This window comes from Elephas maximus, chromosome 25, assembly GCF_024166365.1.
Source record: "Elephas maximus indicus isolate mEleMax1 chromosome 25, mEleMax1 primary haplotype, whole genome shotgun sequence".
Taxonomy (NCBI): Eukaryota; Metazoa; Chordata; class Mammalia; order Proboscidea; family Elephantidae; genus Elephas; species Elephas maximus.
In genome coordinates, this window is record NC_064843.1 from 21772221 (window position 1) to 21790533 (window position 18313).

General features: G+C 37.2%; 1 protein-coding gene and 1 pseudogene across 12 annotated transcripts in view; one reads left to right on the forward strand and one right to left on the reverse strand.

The window, feature by feature from the left end:
* The window catches only part of NCOA3 (nuclear receptor coactivator 3), a 126875-nt gene that overhangs the window by 26493 nt on the left and 82069 nt on the right, over nucleotides 1–18313 (reverse strand). For 9 of the 12 annotated variants that reach the window (XM_049869883.1, XM_049869888.1, XM_049869887.1 and 6 more), the window contains 8 exons: nucleotides 8592–8696; nucleotides 7539–7711; nucleotides 6986–7086; nucleotides 4840–5014; nucleotides 4261–4449; nucleotides 3986–4087; nucleotides 457–597; nucleotides 10–157 (listed from right to left, as the gene is read on the reverse strand). In XM_049869883.1, coding sequence (XP_049725840.1) covers nucleotides 10–157; nucleotides 457–597; nucleotides 3986–4087; nucleotides 4261–4449; nucleotides 4840–5014; nucleotides 6986–7086; nucleotides 7539–7711; nucleotides 8592–8677 — 1115 coding nt within the window. In that variant the 5' untranslated portion in view covers nucleotides 8678–8696. Of the gene's footprint in view, nucleotides 1–9; nucleotides 158–456; nucleotides 598–3985; nucleotides 4088–4260; nucleotides 4450–4839; nucleotides 5015–6985; nucleotides 7087–7538; nucleotides 7712–8591; nucleotides 8697–11620; nucleotides 12022–12645; nucleotides 12876–18313 lie in introns of those variants that run through there. The other 3 variants (XM_049869881.1, XM_049869880.1, XM_049869879.1) reach the window with 3 other exon arrangements.
* LOC126067791 (40S ribosomal protein S3a-like) lies at nucleotides 951–1993 on the forward strand (annotated as a pseudogene).

The following is an 18313-nucleotide window of genomic DNA, read 5'->3' on the forward strand; positions in this document are numbered from 1 at the left end:
ACACATTACCTTTGAAGAAAGTGGGTTGAGACAAAGCCATGACGATCATTTGTTACAGGGTTTCGGAAGAGTTTGCTCTTAGTTTGTGCAGTTACTATAGTTCCATCAGCCAAGGAGAATCGATATACTGGGGTTTCTGCATGGCCATGAATGTAAGCTATTGGGAAAAACATCTCAGTAGCAGTAATGACAGTCAGCAAAATAAATGCATGTACAAAAGAAGAAAACATTCTTCAAGCACAACATCTTCAAAATCCAGTGTTTACACTGAATCTGTACCAAAATTAAGATAAAGGCTAAAATATTAACACTCAAGAATCATTTTTCTATCCCACCTCTCCCCATCCCCCCGTCACACCCACCCATGACAACTACTACCATGTGAATACTTAGAGCTTCATAGAATACCAAACAAAACGACAAGTGAGATCAAGAGTCAATTCCAAAATGTATTACCTTCTTGATAATGACGTTTCTGGGACCATGACTGTCCATCATTAAGACTAAAAAATCTCTGAATACATCTTCGGATTATATCTTCAAAGCCAGGCCTCATGGATGATCTCAGAGAATTTGTATCTATATTGACAACTTTGCCTATTAACCAGAAAATTAAAGATTTAAATCAAACCCAGTATTTGCTGGTTGTCTACTGTGTGGCTTATCACTGAAGAATAAGATACTCTATCACTGTTCTACCTCCCCTGACCTAGTTTTTGGAATATCCAGAGCCTTTCTCTCTAAGGCCATCATCCTGCAGGGCACTCTTATATGTAAACATTCTGCTGAATGACTATAAAAGTGTATCTTAAACTCCTTTATGAATGCATAGAGTATAACTTTTAACTTGTCCAGATAATATAAGGATTCATTTTCATTTAAAAAGAAAAAAAAAAGGTAACACTTTCCAGTAAAATTGTTAATCTGAATACAATTCTGTCCCTGCAACCATGAAGCAAAAGAAAAACCCTGCCTCAACAGCTAGTAGGGATAATTCTTTCCATCTGAGGTGACTGCATTTATGTACACTTAAAGTCTAAACTGGAAGGACTAACCAAATTCTCATTTCTACAATTCTGCAAGTTTCTGCCAATTTTTACTTAGCATTAAATATACTGTAGAGACCAAATATACATACTCAAAGTTGCTATGAAATTGAAAAAGGCTTTATGAAGATGGTCCTTTGAAAATAGCTAGGCCTTTTCACTCTCTGAGCAGCACCATGGCAGTTCCCAAGAACAAGCACCTTGCAAAAAGGGAAGAAGGAAGTGCCTGACCCATTTTCTGAGGAAGAACAGTATGCTATGAAAGCCCCAGCCGTGTTCAATGTAATAATCAGGAAACCACTAGTCCCAAGGACTCAACAGACCAAGACTGCATCTCAGGGTGGGAGGAATTATGGTTTTGAAGTGAGCCTTGCAAATCTGCAGAATAATGAAGCTGCATTTAGAAAATTCAAAGGAATTACTAGGGATATTCAGGACAAAAACTGCCTAACCAACTTCTATGGCATGGATCTTATCCATGACCAAATATGCTTCACAGTCAAAAAATGGCAGACAGTGACAGACACTCATTGGTGATTTCAAGATTATCAATGGTTATTTGTTTCATCTGTGCAATAGGGATTTTACTAAAAAATGCAACAATCAGATTCAAATGATTGCTTACACTCAGCACCAACAGGTCTGCCAGTTCCAAAAGGTGATGAAGATCATAAACCTAGACAAGTGGGCAAATGACTTGAAAGAAGTGGTCAATAAATTGATTCGAGACAGAAAGATATAGAAATGGTTTGCTGGTCTATTTATTCTCTCTATGATGTGTTCCTTAGAAAAGTAAAAATGATGAAGAACAGCAAGTACAGTCTGGGAAAACACATAAAGCTTCAGAGCAAAGGTAGCTCTGGAAAAGCTATCGAGGATGAGACAGGCACTAAAGTTGAATGACTTGAGGGATATGAGATGAGCCACAAGTCCAAGGATCTGTTTAAAACTCAGGCTTTAACAGTGACAAAAGGTCTGATTAGTGAAAAAACAATGAATAAAGAGAGGGACAAATGGGTTTCAGGAAACAAGGAACACATATGCATTGTACCCAGAACATGGGGTGATCTCTTCTCCATTGCCTCCACTAAGCTGAGCCCTGAGTTACATAAAAAACACAAAACGGACACTCAGAAAAAGTATAGCAAATGAAGAAACAGACAAATACATCATCAGGGACAGACTGTAAAATCTCTCTCCCAAGGCAAAGACAAGTAATGAGTTGAATGCAGCAAACCTCCTACAAAATAACAGACAGTAACTACAAGATACCAACTATAAGTATGTAAAAAGGTGCTTCGTTTCAAATTATGTTAACTAGGAAAACACATTTGTTTTGGCTACGTGTTCTCTAGCTTTCATAAATAAACATGTATTCCCTCTGCATTAAGAAAAATATTAACGAGATACTTTTTAAAGGTGCTATCTTGTTAACATCAAAACAGGTAACTGAGCCTGGTACCAAAAAGTTGAATGACTGAGAAAATAGCTATTTTTTACAATAAAATATTATGGCAACTATACCTATGTTTTGTATTTATTTCCACCTGCTCCATTTTATTAAACCGCTGCTGCACATACACAAGGGCATTATAGGGTGAAATCATGTGTTACAGAGTTCAAAGGGTACAGGCTTTCAAATCAAGCAAAGCCAGATGCAGATTCTCTTATTAGCCATGATCTTGGATAAATAACCCAACCCCTCTCTCGCCAAGCCTATGTGTTCCTATCCATGAGATGGATCACACATAGTAAACCCTCTGCAACACCACATAGGGTTTCAGATGATAACAACAACAGTCTTGAAGGTACCCCATACCCATACCCAGTGCCGTCAAGTCGATTCTGACTCATAGCGACCCCACAGGACAGAGTAGAACTCCGCCACAGAGTTTCCAAGGAGCGCCCAGTGGATTCAAACTGCTGACCCTTTGGTTAGCAGCTGTAGCATTTAACCACTACACCACCAGGGTTTCCAGTCTTGAAGGTAAGTGTAGATAATATTGCTATACCGTTAAATTTCATCAATGTGCATTATTAAATTGCCCGTTGTCTTTAACTATTTACTCCTATGGTTACAAAATGGCAAACCAACATTGAAGCTCACGTGCTGTTGTTAAGTACCCTTGAGTCAGTTCTGACTCACAGTGACCCTACATACAACAGAACGAAACACTACCTGCTCCTGCGCCATCCTCATAATTGTTGTTATGCTTGAGCCCACTGTTGCAGCACTGTGTCAATCCCTCTCACTGAAGGTCTCCCTCTTTTTCACTGACCATCTACTTTACCAAGTATGATGTCCTTCTGGTCCCTCCCGATAACATGTCCAAAGTATGTGAGACAAAGTCTCACCATCCTTCCTTCTAAGGAGCACTCTGGCTATACTTCTTCCAAGACAGGTTTGTTCATTCTTCTGGCAGTTCATGATATATTCAATATTCTTCATCAACATCACAATTCAAAGGCATCAGTTCTTCTTCAGTCTTATTCACCGTCCAGCTTTCACATGCACATGAGGCAAGTGAAACACCGTGGCTTGGGTCACGCACACCTTATACAGATGTCAGGGATTACGCCAAGTAACTCTCATTAAATTTCCTCTATTTTTTAAAAATTCTTTCATTGCAGTGAGTTTGAAGTTACAGAAAAGACATACTAAATTCTGATCCAAAATGCTATCTGGAAAAATGCCAGGTGCCTCTACATTTGTTTTTAAATTTGCTTATTTGGGGAATCTTAAGTGTCGAATACACCCAACTCATGTGCCAAGGGTTTTAATCAATCTCCCTTCAGGTTATATGCAAGAGAAAAAGGGAATACCACATACAAAGCATTCACTACAGTGCATGTAGGAAATTCAGTAACAATGCAGGCAAGAGAAATAGTGACACTTACAACACATTTTAAAAATGAATACACACACACTAAGTTCTTACCTGAAAGATCATGCCTAGTAATGAAGCTTTCGGGATTTGCTGGAAACGCTCTTTCTCCTGTAGTAATGCGGCGTGCCACACAGATCATACAGGATTGCAAATCTACAATAAAAAATTTAACCAGATAAGAATTATGTTTACCTTTTGGATATGTCCCTTCAATAGGCTAGTAAGGACACGGAATTCAGGAAGAAGAGTTGCAACAATGGAAATTATAAAATGACAAGTTTGTCTGCCACTTGTTTCAGAAACATCACAAACAGGATTGCTCTTACCTTCCCCTTCCTCCATCATAGCTCGTGGCTGGGACAGGGCAAAGCACTGCATTGTTTCATATCTCTGGCGTACTTCAGGGCTGGTGCTTATGTCTTCCAGAATATCCTGTGGTGTTTTCATCAACATACGGCAATTAAACGTATGGCTCTTCTGTCTCTGTGTCTCATTTGTCCAGGCGACTCCATTAACTTTGGGGAACAAATTAAAAAAAAAAAAAAGAGTTTCTTTAAAGTTGGCAATTCAGTCATGACTATCATAAAAAAATCAAGCTGCATTTTCTCATTACACGTATTTACCATAGTACTATCTACACTAACGTTTCAGAGTAGCAATGTACAAATATTGGAAAAATTTCAACTTCAACAGAAATCTCAATAACTCACTGTATACTTTGGCCCCATGAAACGTATACCAAATCCTGAATTCACGAGGTCATATTTGAAAATTTTGCTATTAACCACTTGCCTTCCTATTGTTTCATCACTTGGCTTCCAAAAAAAGATGTATTCAATTTTCTAAGATAAGGTCAAGGAAAATTTTTCAACAACGTATTTAGAAAACACACACTAAGAGTCTACCTGTAGATTTCGGCAAGTTTTTAAGAAAATCCTTTCTGTCTTCTTCATGTAAGATATTGTAGACACTTGTATTAACCAGGTCCTCTTGCTTATATTGCAGGTATTGTGTGACATTTTCTGACACAAATACAATGTTTCCGTCTCGATTCACGACAAACAGGAAACCATCCAGTGCCTAAAATGGAATCATATTTTAATATCTATCTTAGCACTCATCTGGAAATCCTGGTGATGTAGTAGTTAAGAGCTATGGCTGCTAACCAAAAGGTCAGCAGTTCAAATCCACCAGGTGCTCCTTGGAAACCCTATGGGGCAGTTCTATGCTATCCTATGGGGTCGCTATGAGTCGGAATTGACTCGATGGCAACGGGTTTGGTTTTTTGGTTTAGCACTAATTATTGCAAACAACTATCAGCCAGTATTTTTATTACTATTAACAGCACTGCTACAGGTTTTATAAAATAAAAAATAAGAATTTTTTAAAAGACAAATAAGGTCAATATAGAATCAGAACTAATTACATCTCCAAAGAAGCTTTTAAAAATAAGACAATCATCCTTAGGTCTTCATTTTTCCCTTGGATGCCAACTCAAGCTACAGGAATGACACTACTCCTTAGTGAGAATTTACTAAGAGGATATAAAAAGTGGTAAACTTACTAAACAAACAACAACTAAGTGGTAACTTTGGTGAAGGTAAGACAGTACACAATACCGGGGAAGCCAGCACAACTTGACCAAGGCAAGGCCCTGGAAGCTTCACAGACACATCCGAATTCCTTGAGGGACCAAATTACTGGGCTGAGGGCTGGGGACCATGGTCTCAGGGGACATCTAGCTCAACTGGCATAAGAGATTATAAAGAAAATGTTCTACATCCTACTTTGGTGAGTTGCATCTGGGGCCTTAAAAGCTTGTAAGCAGCCATCTAAGATACTCCACTAGTCTCACCTCATCTAGAAAAAAAAAAAAAAAAAGCAAGGGAAAATGAAGAAAACCAAAGGCACAAGAAGTTAGGCCAAAGGACTAATGGATCACAACCACCAAAGCCTCCAGCAGAGTGAATCCAGCACAACTAGATGGTGCCCAGCTACCACCATCAACTACTCTGACAGGGATCCCAGTAGAGGGTCCAGGGCAGAGCTGGAGAAAAATGTAGAACAAAATTATAACTCACCGAAAAAAAAAAAAGATCAGACTGACTGGTCTGACAGAGACTGGAAAAACCCCAAGTGTATGGCCCCCAGATGCCCTTTTAACTCAGTACTGAAGTCACTCCTGAGGTTCATCCTTCAGCCAAAGATTAGACAGGCCCATAAAACAAAATGAGGCAAAATGGGTACAGCAGCCCACGGGAAAGGACAAGACGGTGGCGGGGCGGGGGGGGCGGGGAGGACAGATGGTAACAGGGAACCCAAAGTCGGGAAGGACAGTGTGTTGACACATCGTGGGGTGGTTGGCAACCAATTGTTACAACACAATACATGTATTAATTGTTTAATGAGAAACTATTCTGCTCTGTAAACCTTCATCTATAGCACAATTGGGTTAAAAAAAAAAAGTGATAAACTAAAAACTAGTCATAGCAAATAAGCTGGGACAAACCAGTTGAAACAAACAAAAAGTTGACCAGTGAACCTTACAAACAGATTCAGTCCCTGGCTTGAAGAAAGAGAAACATTCTGTAAGTGCTATAGGTTAAACAGATAGGATCTTTTTAAGGCAACTACTTACAAAACGTGCATTTTTAAAGTTTGAAAGTTCCTCAATATAGCACAATAGTATGCCGTATGATTAATCATGACAAAAAGGCACAAAAAGTCTGAGCTCAAATATTTCCAAATGTTACCTCTCTAACAAGTGAAATTATGAGTTATCTTACCCTTCTTGCTTCTTTATATATTTTTTGTGCTTTTCCAGTTTGCTAGTATATTTTTTATAAGAAATGAGGCCTCCCGAGTAATGTATATTGGAAATGTAAGAAAATTTTACCATCATATTGAGAATATTGAGTTCTGTCTCATAAAAAGAAACATTTTATTTTTGCTCTTATTTCCTAACCAAGATTTCATCTTTTTTTTTTAAATCATTTGGTAACAAGCAAAACGCAACCCAGCTTACTGGATGTCTAAAACCTTTATACTTGCCTGAAGTAAAAGTGGTCCTAAGGAGTCTTTATCAATAACTCCCTGTCCTGTAGAAGACACATCAGCTTTCTGAACATCATCGTCACTGGAAATAGCTTTTCCTGAAATGAGAAAAGGCAGTATTACCAATAACAAGCATATCAATTATAGATTAAATCAGCCTTCACATCATCCTGAGAACAGACACAGACACACATGTGTGCACATGTAAACAGCATTTCCTGGTAAGAGATAGTGCTACAATTTTTAAATTCAAACTTCAGAGTCACCCAGAAGGTCAGAAGATACACTAAATTCTCTTTCACTACTAAAGATACTGTCCATGGCTTCCCAAAAGGGAACATTTGACAGGGTGGACAACACTGGGCTTCTTTCAAGTCTCTGTTAACAGCTTCCTAAAGAGCCGAGTTGGTCAACTCATTCATCCATTCCCACATATACTAGCCTCAATAAGTAGTAGTTCCCATCTAAACAAGGTAACGAAAAGGGAAATGTAAACAAAGTCAAAAAGTTCGTTCTAAAAGACTTGAGTGTTTTTCTTACTTTGTATTACCTTGCTCTTTTATTTGACGTATCTGTCTTACTGTTTCCTTTAAAATTGCACATTTATCTGGTTTGACATTGAAATTGTCAATATCACTAAGATTAGCAGATATCAGTTCAGCCAATTCTTCAATATATTTACTCTCCTGCTCCCTTCTCCACTTTTCACCACTGCAGGTAAGACTAAGAAAGAAAAAAAAAGCCATGAATATACCTATCACAAAAAAGCTGTGAGCAGAATCAGCTCCTAATACTATCACATTGACGTTATATTAAACAAACTAAATTCAGCCAATAGAAACTATTAGAACATTGCCTTGGAGAAGTAGTACAACACAGTGGAAATTCATGCAAACCTAAACTCAATTCCACCTTTTTGTTGGCTGGGAGGTCTTGGGCAAGGTTAGCCTGAATTTCCTCATCTGGAAAGTGGGGGTACTCAGTGTTTCCTTTGTAACGATCATAAACAACTCCCAAAAATACCCAGCTAAGAAGACTAAAAACAATGGTAGCCACTTCTTATTAATGTTTATTCACTGTAGATTTTGTTTTCAATTTTTTAACTATCACTTTAAAATTCAAATGACACTGACTTTGGCACAATACTATAAAAGCTACAGAGTAATACTGATTTATTTATTTCCTTTTTTTTTTTTTAATTTCTAATTTCACTGAGGAAAAGAATGATGAAACCTTAGAAATGCCACAACACCCATTTACTACATATTTTTAATGGATAACAAAGATTCTTTCTCATAATGAACCTTGGTCATCCACTCCTGATTATTAAACTCCTATGCCTCCTCCATCAGAAATGCTTCCTACAGCACCACAGACTTGTTCATCTAATATTCTAGCTTCTATCAGAATCAGCAATAAAGCTTCTATGACATGACGTGGGTGTCCACCTCATCACTGTACCACTCTACTTACTACAAAACAAATTGCATTAAGCAAAACAAAAAGATCTAACCAGAAAATGTAAATAACAGGAAGTTGCAATTTTATCTTTAAACAAAAGGTTGGGGAGGGGATGTGAAGCAATGTGAAATAAATCACCTACCCTTGTCCTGGGGTATCGCATGGCAATTTGCGTTTTCGTGAATCAGTAGCCAACGGATCCAAGGAGTTTTCTCCTAATCCACTCATCTTCAATATACATTAGAAACTAAGAAAGAAAAAACAAAATATCTGTGATTCTATAAAGGTATGGTAGGATTGAATGACTCCTCCTGTAATGCAGAACTACCTTCTCTAAATGGTTAGATAATGCTCCATATTCCTTATCATAAATGAGTATTCTGAAGACAATCTCAGAATTCATACTGTGGTTTAATTACACAGAATGTCCAACTCAAAGCCAGAAATGTTTCAAGTCCTACTAACGATGTGTATACGGAATATCTCATGACAAATAAGGCATCTTCTTCATACTTAATAACAAGAAAAGAGACCATGAAGTCTTCAATATTGATAAAATCCTGAATTTTATTTGTATCCAGGTAAGCCCAAATAAAAGCTTATCTGGTACTTTAGAAAGAAGTCTTCGGATGGTAAAAGTTTATATTATTCAGGGTATTTTCAACATAGCACTTTTTTTCTACGTATTATTTCTTTAATATTTGTCACCCAATACGTCTTTCTTCTGTTACTTCAAAATAAACCTAGATTGTGTAAATAACATTTTAAAACTCTACTATACTCTGCTTAGAAAGTAGATGTAAAACGATAAATCTCCTGGATGAAAACATTTTGACAAAATCCATACAGTACCAATTATTTTAATATTAACTGATAAAAAATGTAATAAAATTATGCTTCAGTTTAAGTCTCACTGATGAAGAAGAGAAATATAGGGCACTTTTGTTTAAGAAAAGCAGATTTTAATATTCAGGTCATAACTTTAAGACATCTAGTAAGCCTTCATTTCGTAAGAATTTTTAATGTCTAAAACTCTTCATTAGGATAAGACAATTCACTGTTCTAAAGAATTCCAGGCCAACTAACGAAGTTCAGGCATTCTAAAATATTTTCTCTTAATATGTTAAAAATGCAACCAGCATTCCAACTAGACTCTACAGGAAATACACTGAGTGACAAATTCCCACTAGGTGGCACAAGTCTACCAAGGAGACAATAAAAACATAAAAATTCACACAACATGCTGATCAAACTGAAAATACAGTTTAAAAAATACATACTTCAAAATTACACAATCATTAATCAGGAGTTCTAGATTATATCATCGTCTTTACAGATGACCTGGGAGGTATGAATTAAATGCCAATAAAATTTGATTTACCTATAATTTCAGTAGTAAAATGTAGTCTGAAAAGCTGAGCTATTTGGTGTTTTGTCCCATGACATAGTTAAACTGAATGGATAAAATAATTTTAAATAACCTTGATTAACAGTGGCTCAATATTATGATTTTAAAGCATACTCACATCACACAATCTCAAAAGTATTGTATTCTACTCTTCAAAAATGCCAGTATCATTAACAAATCTGTGTAAATATTCCAAATTAAAGAACACTAAAGAGGAATAATAAATGCAATACACAATCCTCAACAAGACCCTGTACTGGAAGGGAAATGCTTATAAAAAACATTTTTGGATCAACTAACAAAAATGGAATATGGACAGAGAAGTATTTTATCAATATTAAATTTACTGACATTGAGTCTGTACTGTGGTTAGTACTATCCCTATTCTTATACGGTAAAAGGGCCATGATGTACGTAAATGGCCTGCTAATGGCTCAGGAAAAAAATTATATACATTAGGTTAATGTTGATGTGCGTGTAGAGAACTATATCTACAGATACTGATCTAGCAAGAAAGACAAGCTATAACGTGCACATATGACTGTGCAGTCTACCTGCTACCGAAGGGCCCTCTACTACTGGATCTCCAACGTTGTTACTCTTTTACAGAGTCCAATAATCTCTAAATTTTTATAGTCCTAATTATAATCCTGAAGTAATTATCCAGATTAATCCGCTGCCGTCGAGTCAATTCCGATTCACAGTGACCCTATAAGACAGAGTAGAACTGCACCATAGGGTTTCCAAGGGGCAGCTGGTGGATTTGAATTGCCAACCTTTTGGTTAGCAGCTCAGCTCTTAACCATTGTACCAACCAGGGCTCCATTATTCAGATTATTAGTGCAAAATTCTAACTTAAAACCATGTAAGGTGTTTATCCAAACATGAATGTTAATTATTTAAGATATAAAATGCTTCTCTTTTTTTTTCCTCAAACTATATCAGATTTTTTTTTCTAGTTTTAAAAAAAAAAAAAAAAAGGATAATCGTTGGTACTACATTTACTGTAGCATGCCTAAAACACCACAGGATGTCCACAGAGCGATGAACTACTATATAACAAAAATCAAAGTGTAGCAAAATACACTACCTAAATTTTATAGTAAGCTAAAGAAAATGCTCAATCATGAAAAATAAAAAATAAGCAAGTCTGCCAAAAAAAAAAAAAAGTTTCAGCATATGTAGAAACTAATCTAATTCCTGAGCACAAATGACTATGACAAATCCTTTATGTACAGTTTTCCTTTTGGTATTAATTTTAAATGAATGTAACAATCACTTTAAAAAATTACAAACAGCATTTGTTCTGTTTTTCAATGTCATACACAGACCCAAACTATACATATCTGGAAGGATAAATTATTTCGTTTGGTAAATTACTTCTTTTAAGGTATAAAAGGTAAACGCCCAGCATACACAGTCAATCTAGACCAGTTTCAGTCAGTAGTCAAGAATTAGGATAGGACAGAGGGATGCATCGAGCACCAGGCCCATGAATAGATCGTTCCCCCCCCTCCAGAAGTTCTAAAGTTTAAGAAACAGATCAGTAACTGTACAGCTTATATTTTTTAATCATTACAACCCATCTGGACTTGGAGGATACATGGAATTGCTAAAGGAGCAAATAATATAGCACAGGAGTCTCACAGTATCTTTGACTGTAAGAGCAGCCTATAATATCGAGCCCTTCTAAATTCTGACTCCTTACAATTAAAGATGATTATCTACACAGTTGGGTAGAAAATTATGACCACCATACATACCTGCCCCAAAGTAGTCTGTGCTCTTGGAATCATGTCATAAATCCAATAGTGAGATGCATACATATATTCTGGAGTTTCTAGTGAAGAGATGTCCCCCAATTTTTTGTTAAAAAGGAGAGACACAACATTTTCACACAATCCAATCACCAAAGCCTTCCAAGCCCTTGACACCACAGTATAGGAAAGGACTAAAGTTGGAGAACTTCTCACTGAGTCAGACTTCAAGGACTCAAAATGTATTTAATCTTTCAATGTGAACTCCATCATTCAGATCTGTGAACCATTTTTACAATTATTTTCCTTGTCTGAAATATTTCTACAGGAAAAAACTGAATGGTGTATTACATATACGTATTACTATGACAACACACACATTAAGCTAAGATTACGTTTAAGCAAGATATTCTATGCAATTATTTCAAATAGAGTAGTAGCAATTAAGAATATCTTTCAGTGCTATCAAAATCTAACATTACCAATTTTTGTATTATTTGAAAAATTAAGAAAAAGGTGCATGTTAAGACATAAAATGAGCAAGAATCTATAAGCAGTTGGATACAATATCTATATGTAACGATCATGCTACGGTACATGTTTAAGCTTAGACATCCAAAGAATATCATAGATAGCTAGAAAATGAACATTCCTAAATTCTGATTAAGGCTAAAAAAGCAGCAAAAAAATTATATTTGCCAGCTCAAAAACCGTGAAAATTTTGGTGTATGGCTTAGCAACTTTAACCAGCTTTTCTTTTGGTTATTTAGGGTTAAGGCAGGAAGAAACTGCTTGATTATTTACGGCAAGTTGTCAGATGGACAAGCATACAGGAAGTACTCCCTGTCCAAAAGGAAAAGATACCAATCAACAATACCAGTGTCTATCAGGCAAGCAAGAAGTTATTTGGGGAACCTAAGAAAAGCTACCCTGTGTTAAAATGAGGAGGCGATGGTGTCTTAGTTACCTAGTGCTGCTGTAACAGAAATACCATGAGTGAGTGGCTTTAACAAACAAATTTATTCTCTCACAGTCTAGGAGGCTAGAAGTCCAAAATCAGGGCACCAACTCCTGGGGAAGGCTTTCTTTCTCTGTCGGTTCTGGAGGAAGGTCCTTGTCATCAATCTTTCCCTGATCTGGAGCTTCTCGGTGCAGGGACCGTGAGATCAAAGGACATGCTCCACTCCTGGCTCTTCTTGCTTGGTGGTAATGAGGTCCCCCTCCTCTCTGCTTGCTTCTCTCTTTTATATCTCAAAAGAGACTGATACAATTTAATCCGTAGATTGAGTCCTGTTCCATTAACATAACTGCTCTAATCCTGCCTCACTAACATCACAGAGGTTCGGTTTTACAACACATAGGATGATCACATCAGATCACAAAATGGTGGGCAATCACACAATAACTGGGAATCATGGCCTAACCAAGTTGACACACATTTTGGGGGGACACAATTCAATCCATAACATTATTACCCAGTATATCTAAATTGGCACAGAGACCAAGTAAAATATTTTACTTCTCCTAAACTAACAAGAGAAAGGGGGGAAAAACTGTGGCCATACAGTACTTGACATTTCACATATATAGTACAATTTCACACAAAGACGCTTCAATGTAAGTATTGCTGTTCTCATTTTACAGACAGAGAAATGGAAAATCAGTGAGGCATAATGACTTTCCACTGGATCATACACAGACACTGGGTGGCAGAGCTGGGGCTACAATATTTTTCAGACTTTACAGCCAACAAAATATGTATCAAATATTACTTGGATATTTTATCACACCCTGTTATGGGTTGAATAAGACACCCCCCTCCCAAAAGTCATTTATAGTGTTGAGTCACACCATCTCTAACCAACTAACCAGAAAACTTCTTATTACATCGGATCATCAGTAAGAACAAGGAGAAGCTGTGACATTCCGGGTTTGGGGACGTGCAGCATGAGATTAGGAGCAGAAGCAAAGAGTTGCTCAAGCTGAGCAGGTACTTATGTGGCTACTCCCCTCAAGCCCTTAAAAAGTAACTATTACTGTACAAAGCACCAGACAAGTTGTCCTCTGTGGTAGTCTACTATTACTCATGAGCTGTATTTCCACTTGACATGAACACGCAGTGGTTCTCATGGCAAGAAGAAAATTCGAGATCAGAAAAGCATGAACTATACCCTAAAATAATCTGTCGAGTATTTTTATTCTTAGGTTTTCTAGGATTAAAGGCTAGGGCCAAGGACTTTTGATTATTCCTCCAGTATTTTAGCTGATCCATCAGGCTCGTCTGCCTGACTTACACAAGGTATGATTAAATACACTAATTAAGGAGTGTTTCCGGGTGATCCCTGGAGAATCACAGTAACTTAAGGAAATTTTTCAAACAATTAACTGTGGACTTGAACTGATTTACTGAAAACTGCTTGAAACACTATGTAAAATCAGAGACTGTTCAAGTCAATTAAGAAAAAAATTGCTCTTGGAAAAAATTTATGGAACATTCACACATAGTTACATACTATTGCATAACCCAAAAATCAAGTTCTAAAGTTGACACTCCTAGAATTTAGTTTTCCAAAATATCAAATTAAAGGTTCCCCCCCCATTTGTTGTCCATACTCTTTTACTGATAAAATAAATGCAACTCCAAGAGAACGAGCCCGTGGAGGAGAGAACTGAACAGAAATATAAATGGGGGCGGGGGTAGTGAATAGGGGAGTAGGTAAGTCCATAACCAACGGAACCACCATTAAAGTCTCCTCACCAACTGGATGACTCTTCTAGTAAACACCTCATACCTTTATGCTTCAATTCAGCCTTAGTAAGGAGGTAAGAGCTGAGAGGAGACAAGCAAGAAGGAAAGAAGGAGCGTGAATACGTTAGGTAAAAAAACTGGTAATATTCTTTTGTTTTGTTGCTGATGACCTGTTATGTTTAGTAGGATAAAGTATAAAGCACACAGTGCAATCCATTTTTCAACTTAATTCCTTTTCAGCTCAAACACTTAGGTGCCCAGAGCCATTTTAGGTCCAGGAAATAGAGATGAATGACACCACAAACTGCTAGAACGCTCAGGTTTGCAGAAGAGGAAAATATAAGCAATTATAACAATATAATTTGGTGTTAAAATGATGGCACTGTATAAAATGTCGTGGGAACCTAGCTGATAGGAAACCCACCAGGAAACCCACCAGGAAACACACCAGGCTATAGTTTTTTTGTTTTTTTTTTTTTTTAAAGAGAAAACACGCACTGCTGTTTACAATAAACCACCCTGGTGAAGGCATGTTATGAGAAAATGATATAATCTCGGGTCCTAGTCATTTCTTTTCTCTCTTTAGTTCATAATGCCACCTAACTTGGAAAGGGGCTAGTAAAGTAAAATATCCTATTATTAATATATAAATTGAACCAAGAAGCATCCAAATGTAAATTAACACTGCTATTTTACCCACAAGGCTTCATTCTCTCTTCTTTGTATCTTGCCATTTCATTCTCAAGCAACTGGCTGACCCCAAAGCGTCTTCACATTTATGCTGCAGTTTAAACCTGATAAAGCTGAATTCAAACACAAGCTCCCCAGAGGCTCTAGTACCAGAACTGGGCATACCAACTGGCCAAGGCAGGTGTTAGTTGCAACTAGCAGCTTGTTGCCAAGAGACTTCTCAATCTTTATATGAGCAGCAGAGTCGGGGGTTAAGGTCACAGATACACCCAGCGCACACAGGGAGTTAAGTGAACCAATTCCATCTAAATCAGTTACACTCCGCGACAGCATACTAAGTAGCTGGGTAATTCTTCAGCTGTTTTAAAGGTTACAATGACTCCTACAATGTGATAACACAAAATCTACCCCATATGGAGGAACGAATCTAAATCCCAGCTTCATGAACTTGAATTCAGCTTCATTCTAACAACGTATCAACAGCTGTACTTCTTCCTCATCACCACCACCACCATCGGCAGCACCACCAATGTGACCTACGCAATGAAAATTTTCCTGTTTTGTTTTTAACCTTAAATCTCATTTCTTTTTATACCTCTCCCACATCCCTCGTCCATCTACAAAAGTCCTACTCCCACATCAGATTAAACTTAACTGTGATCTCTGGTGAAATCATCCCCAATCCCAACTAGAAAAAGTTTCCCCTTCTTTATCCTAATGCACTTTTCTACTTTTATTATGACATTTTGCACACTGTGCTAACTTCCGTTCATTTTTCTGTCCCCACTTTCTACACTCTAAGTTCTAAACCACTGAAGAAAACTTGTATGCAACTCTATTTTAATACGAACTCCTTCCTCTTTCTATTTTACTACCACCATCATTCCTCTTGGTCAACAGCTCTCCTTTGCCCACTGATTAGATATACTTTTGACCAACTCAACATCTTTCAAAAAAACAGAAGGGAAATTTTGGAGGGATGGTTAAAGATTTTCTAGAACTTTTTTGCTTCTTTCTGACATGTCATTCTTCACTTAGGTATTCCTATTCCAAAAAATACAGTGTCTGCAAGCTGCCTATGAAAATAAAACTCAGGGGTGTGAAAGCTTCAGCTGATGTACTATCACGTAGTGATCAAAAGACAAGGGGACTTTGTTGAAATTAAACTTGAGAGTGGAATCTCAATTTCATCACTTCACTAAAAAATAAGTTTTTACCACCTGCAAAAAAGCTCATCACCTGTAAATACTGGGGATAATCACACCTCACATACTCATATACTTACTATTTCAGAAGGAAAAACAATACACAGCAAGCAACGGCGTGGGGAATAATGGTGATCCCTCCAAGGAACACAATATCGAGAGCAAAGATGTACGCTCAGCAATACTAAGTTTGCTGTCATTGGAAAAACAAATAGCTACAAATATCCCTTAAGGCAACCTATTAAAAAGATTCAGACAAACAACAAATCAACCAGAATTATTCAGGCTTTCCTCAACTTAAAGATCAAAAAAAATCTACTGCTGTGACTTACAGCGACCCCGAAGGACAGAGTAGGACTGCCCCACAGGGTTTGCAAGGCCGTAAATCTTTACAGAGCCAGACTGCCACATCTTTTTCTCCTGCAGAGCGGATGGTGGGTTCGAACCACCGATCCTTTTTGGTTAGCAGCTAAGCACTTTAACTACTGTGTCACCAGAACTCCCAACTTACAGATAGCTCCCTGGAATTCAAAACATTTCCTACTGAAATAGGGTGGTGAATGGGAGCTAGCAGCTAGAAGGCAGCTGTAAAAATAGAAAACAAAAATATCTTCCTAAATGTTTGTGTTCTTAAGATAAATAGGTTTAATTAAAGAATAACAGGTATCTTTTAGGACATCCAATTACCCTTTTTTTTTTTTAAGGACATCCAAGTATCTTAATATAGATACTTGGTACAATACATACTCCTGCGTCTTTTTTAAGCTCTCTTTTTTCCTTCATGGTGTGTGGTTCTTTTTCTTTTATAGAGGTAATTATCTCTATATCAAAATTGCTATTCATACTCAAGGTTGTCCCTTGGCATATAATGAATATATAAGAAACACAGTTAGAAAGACAGAAAACAAAAATCACAGTTTTTAGACCCGCTGAGGCAAATGGTAAAGAGCTGGACGGGACGGCAGAGTGGAATTAAAAGATGTGCAACGTAGCAGAAATAGAATCTGATATAAATTAGTCATCAATAAAGGGTAATGGACAGATGATCACAACGTGTGCCCCATTCTCTCCTTATCAGTCCTTTCCATTCATCTCAAAGAAGAAAGGAAGATTTTAAGGAAGAAATGTAAAGACTTAGGAGTTAACATTAGCCACCTAGTAACCAAATGGCAGGGAGCAGCAAGGATGCTACATGAAGCACCACTGTGCACGAGACGAAAAGGGAAAAAGTCCACTGTAGGACAGGTATTTCCAAACAGGAGTGCCTGGAGAGTAAATAAAGTAAAAACACACTTCCCCTGTAATAATGAAGTTAGCCCTGTCCACCAATACTAAAACCAAATAGAAACTACAACAGGTTTATTTATGACACTGGGCATTACAAAAATTAACAATGTAGTAACATAAAACTGATAAAGCCCTGAGTTAGTTTTTGTTTTCAAAGAAAGGGTACTAAACGTTAAGAGAGAAAATAAGATGTATCAAAGAAAGAAAAGAAAAAACCACATCATAGTCCATTTCCTTCTCTGTAAAGCAAAGAGGCAGGAGTAGCTGATCCGTAACTCCAACAACACAACACGGCAAGTCTGACTCAAAGGCTTCCTGAACGGACATCATCTTTACAGCGCATCAGTCTGTGGGGTTCAGTCCTTGCAGTTTCCTTCAATGTGTTTTTATTTTTTCCTTGACCTCACAGTCTGTTAATCTTCAAGGATTATGATTCCACCCCTACTTTAAAACACTTTTAAAAAATCTTTTTTTTAATGTCTCCATAGCCCTAGAAGTTACATATCTGACAATTTATCTTTTCAAATAAATCTCCAAAGTCATTATCCATCACAGAATGACAATAATACAAATAATGAATGGGAGCAAATATGTCAAAAATATTCGAAAAAAAATGTAAGAAGAAGGCCTTCTTAACATCACTTAACTTTTGGAGAGTGGGGGAAAAGCTTATATAGTATCAGAGCCTATGGAGAACAACCACCTCACCAGCACCCCAAAAACAAGTGCTATACTAAAAAGCCAAACCCGTTGCCGTTGAGTTGATTC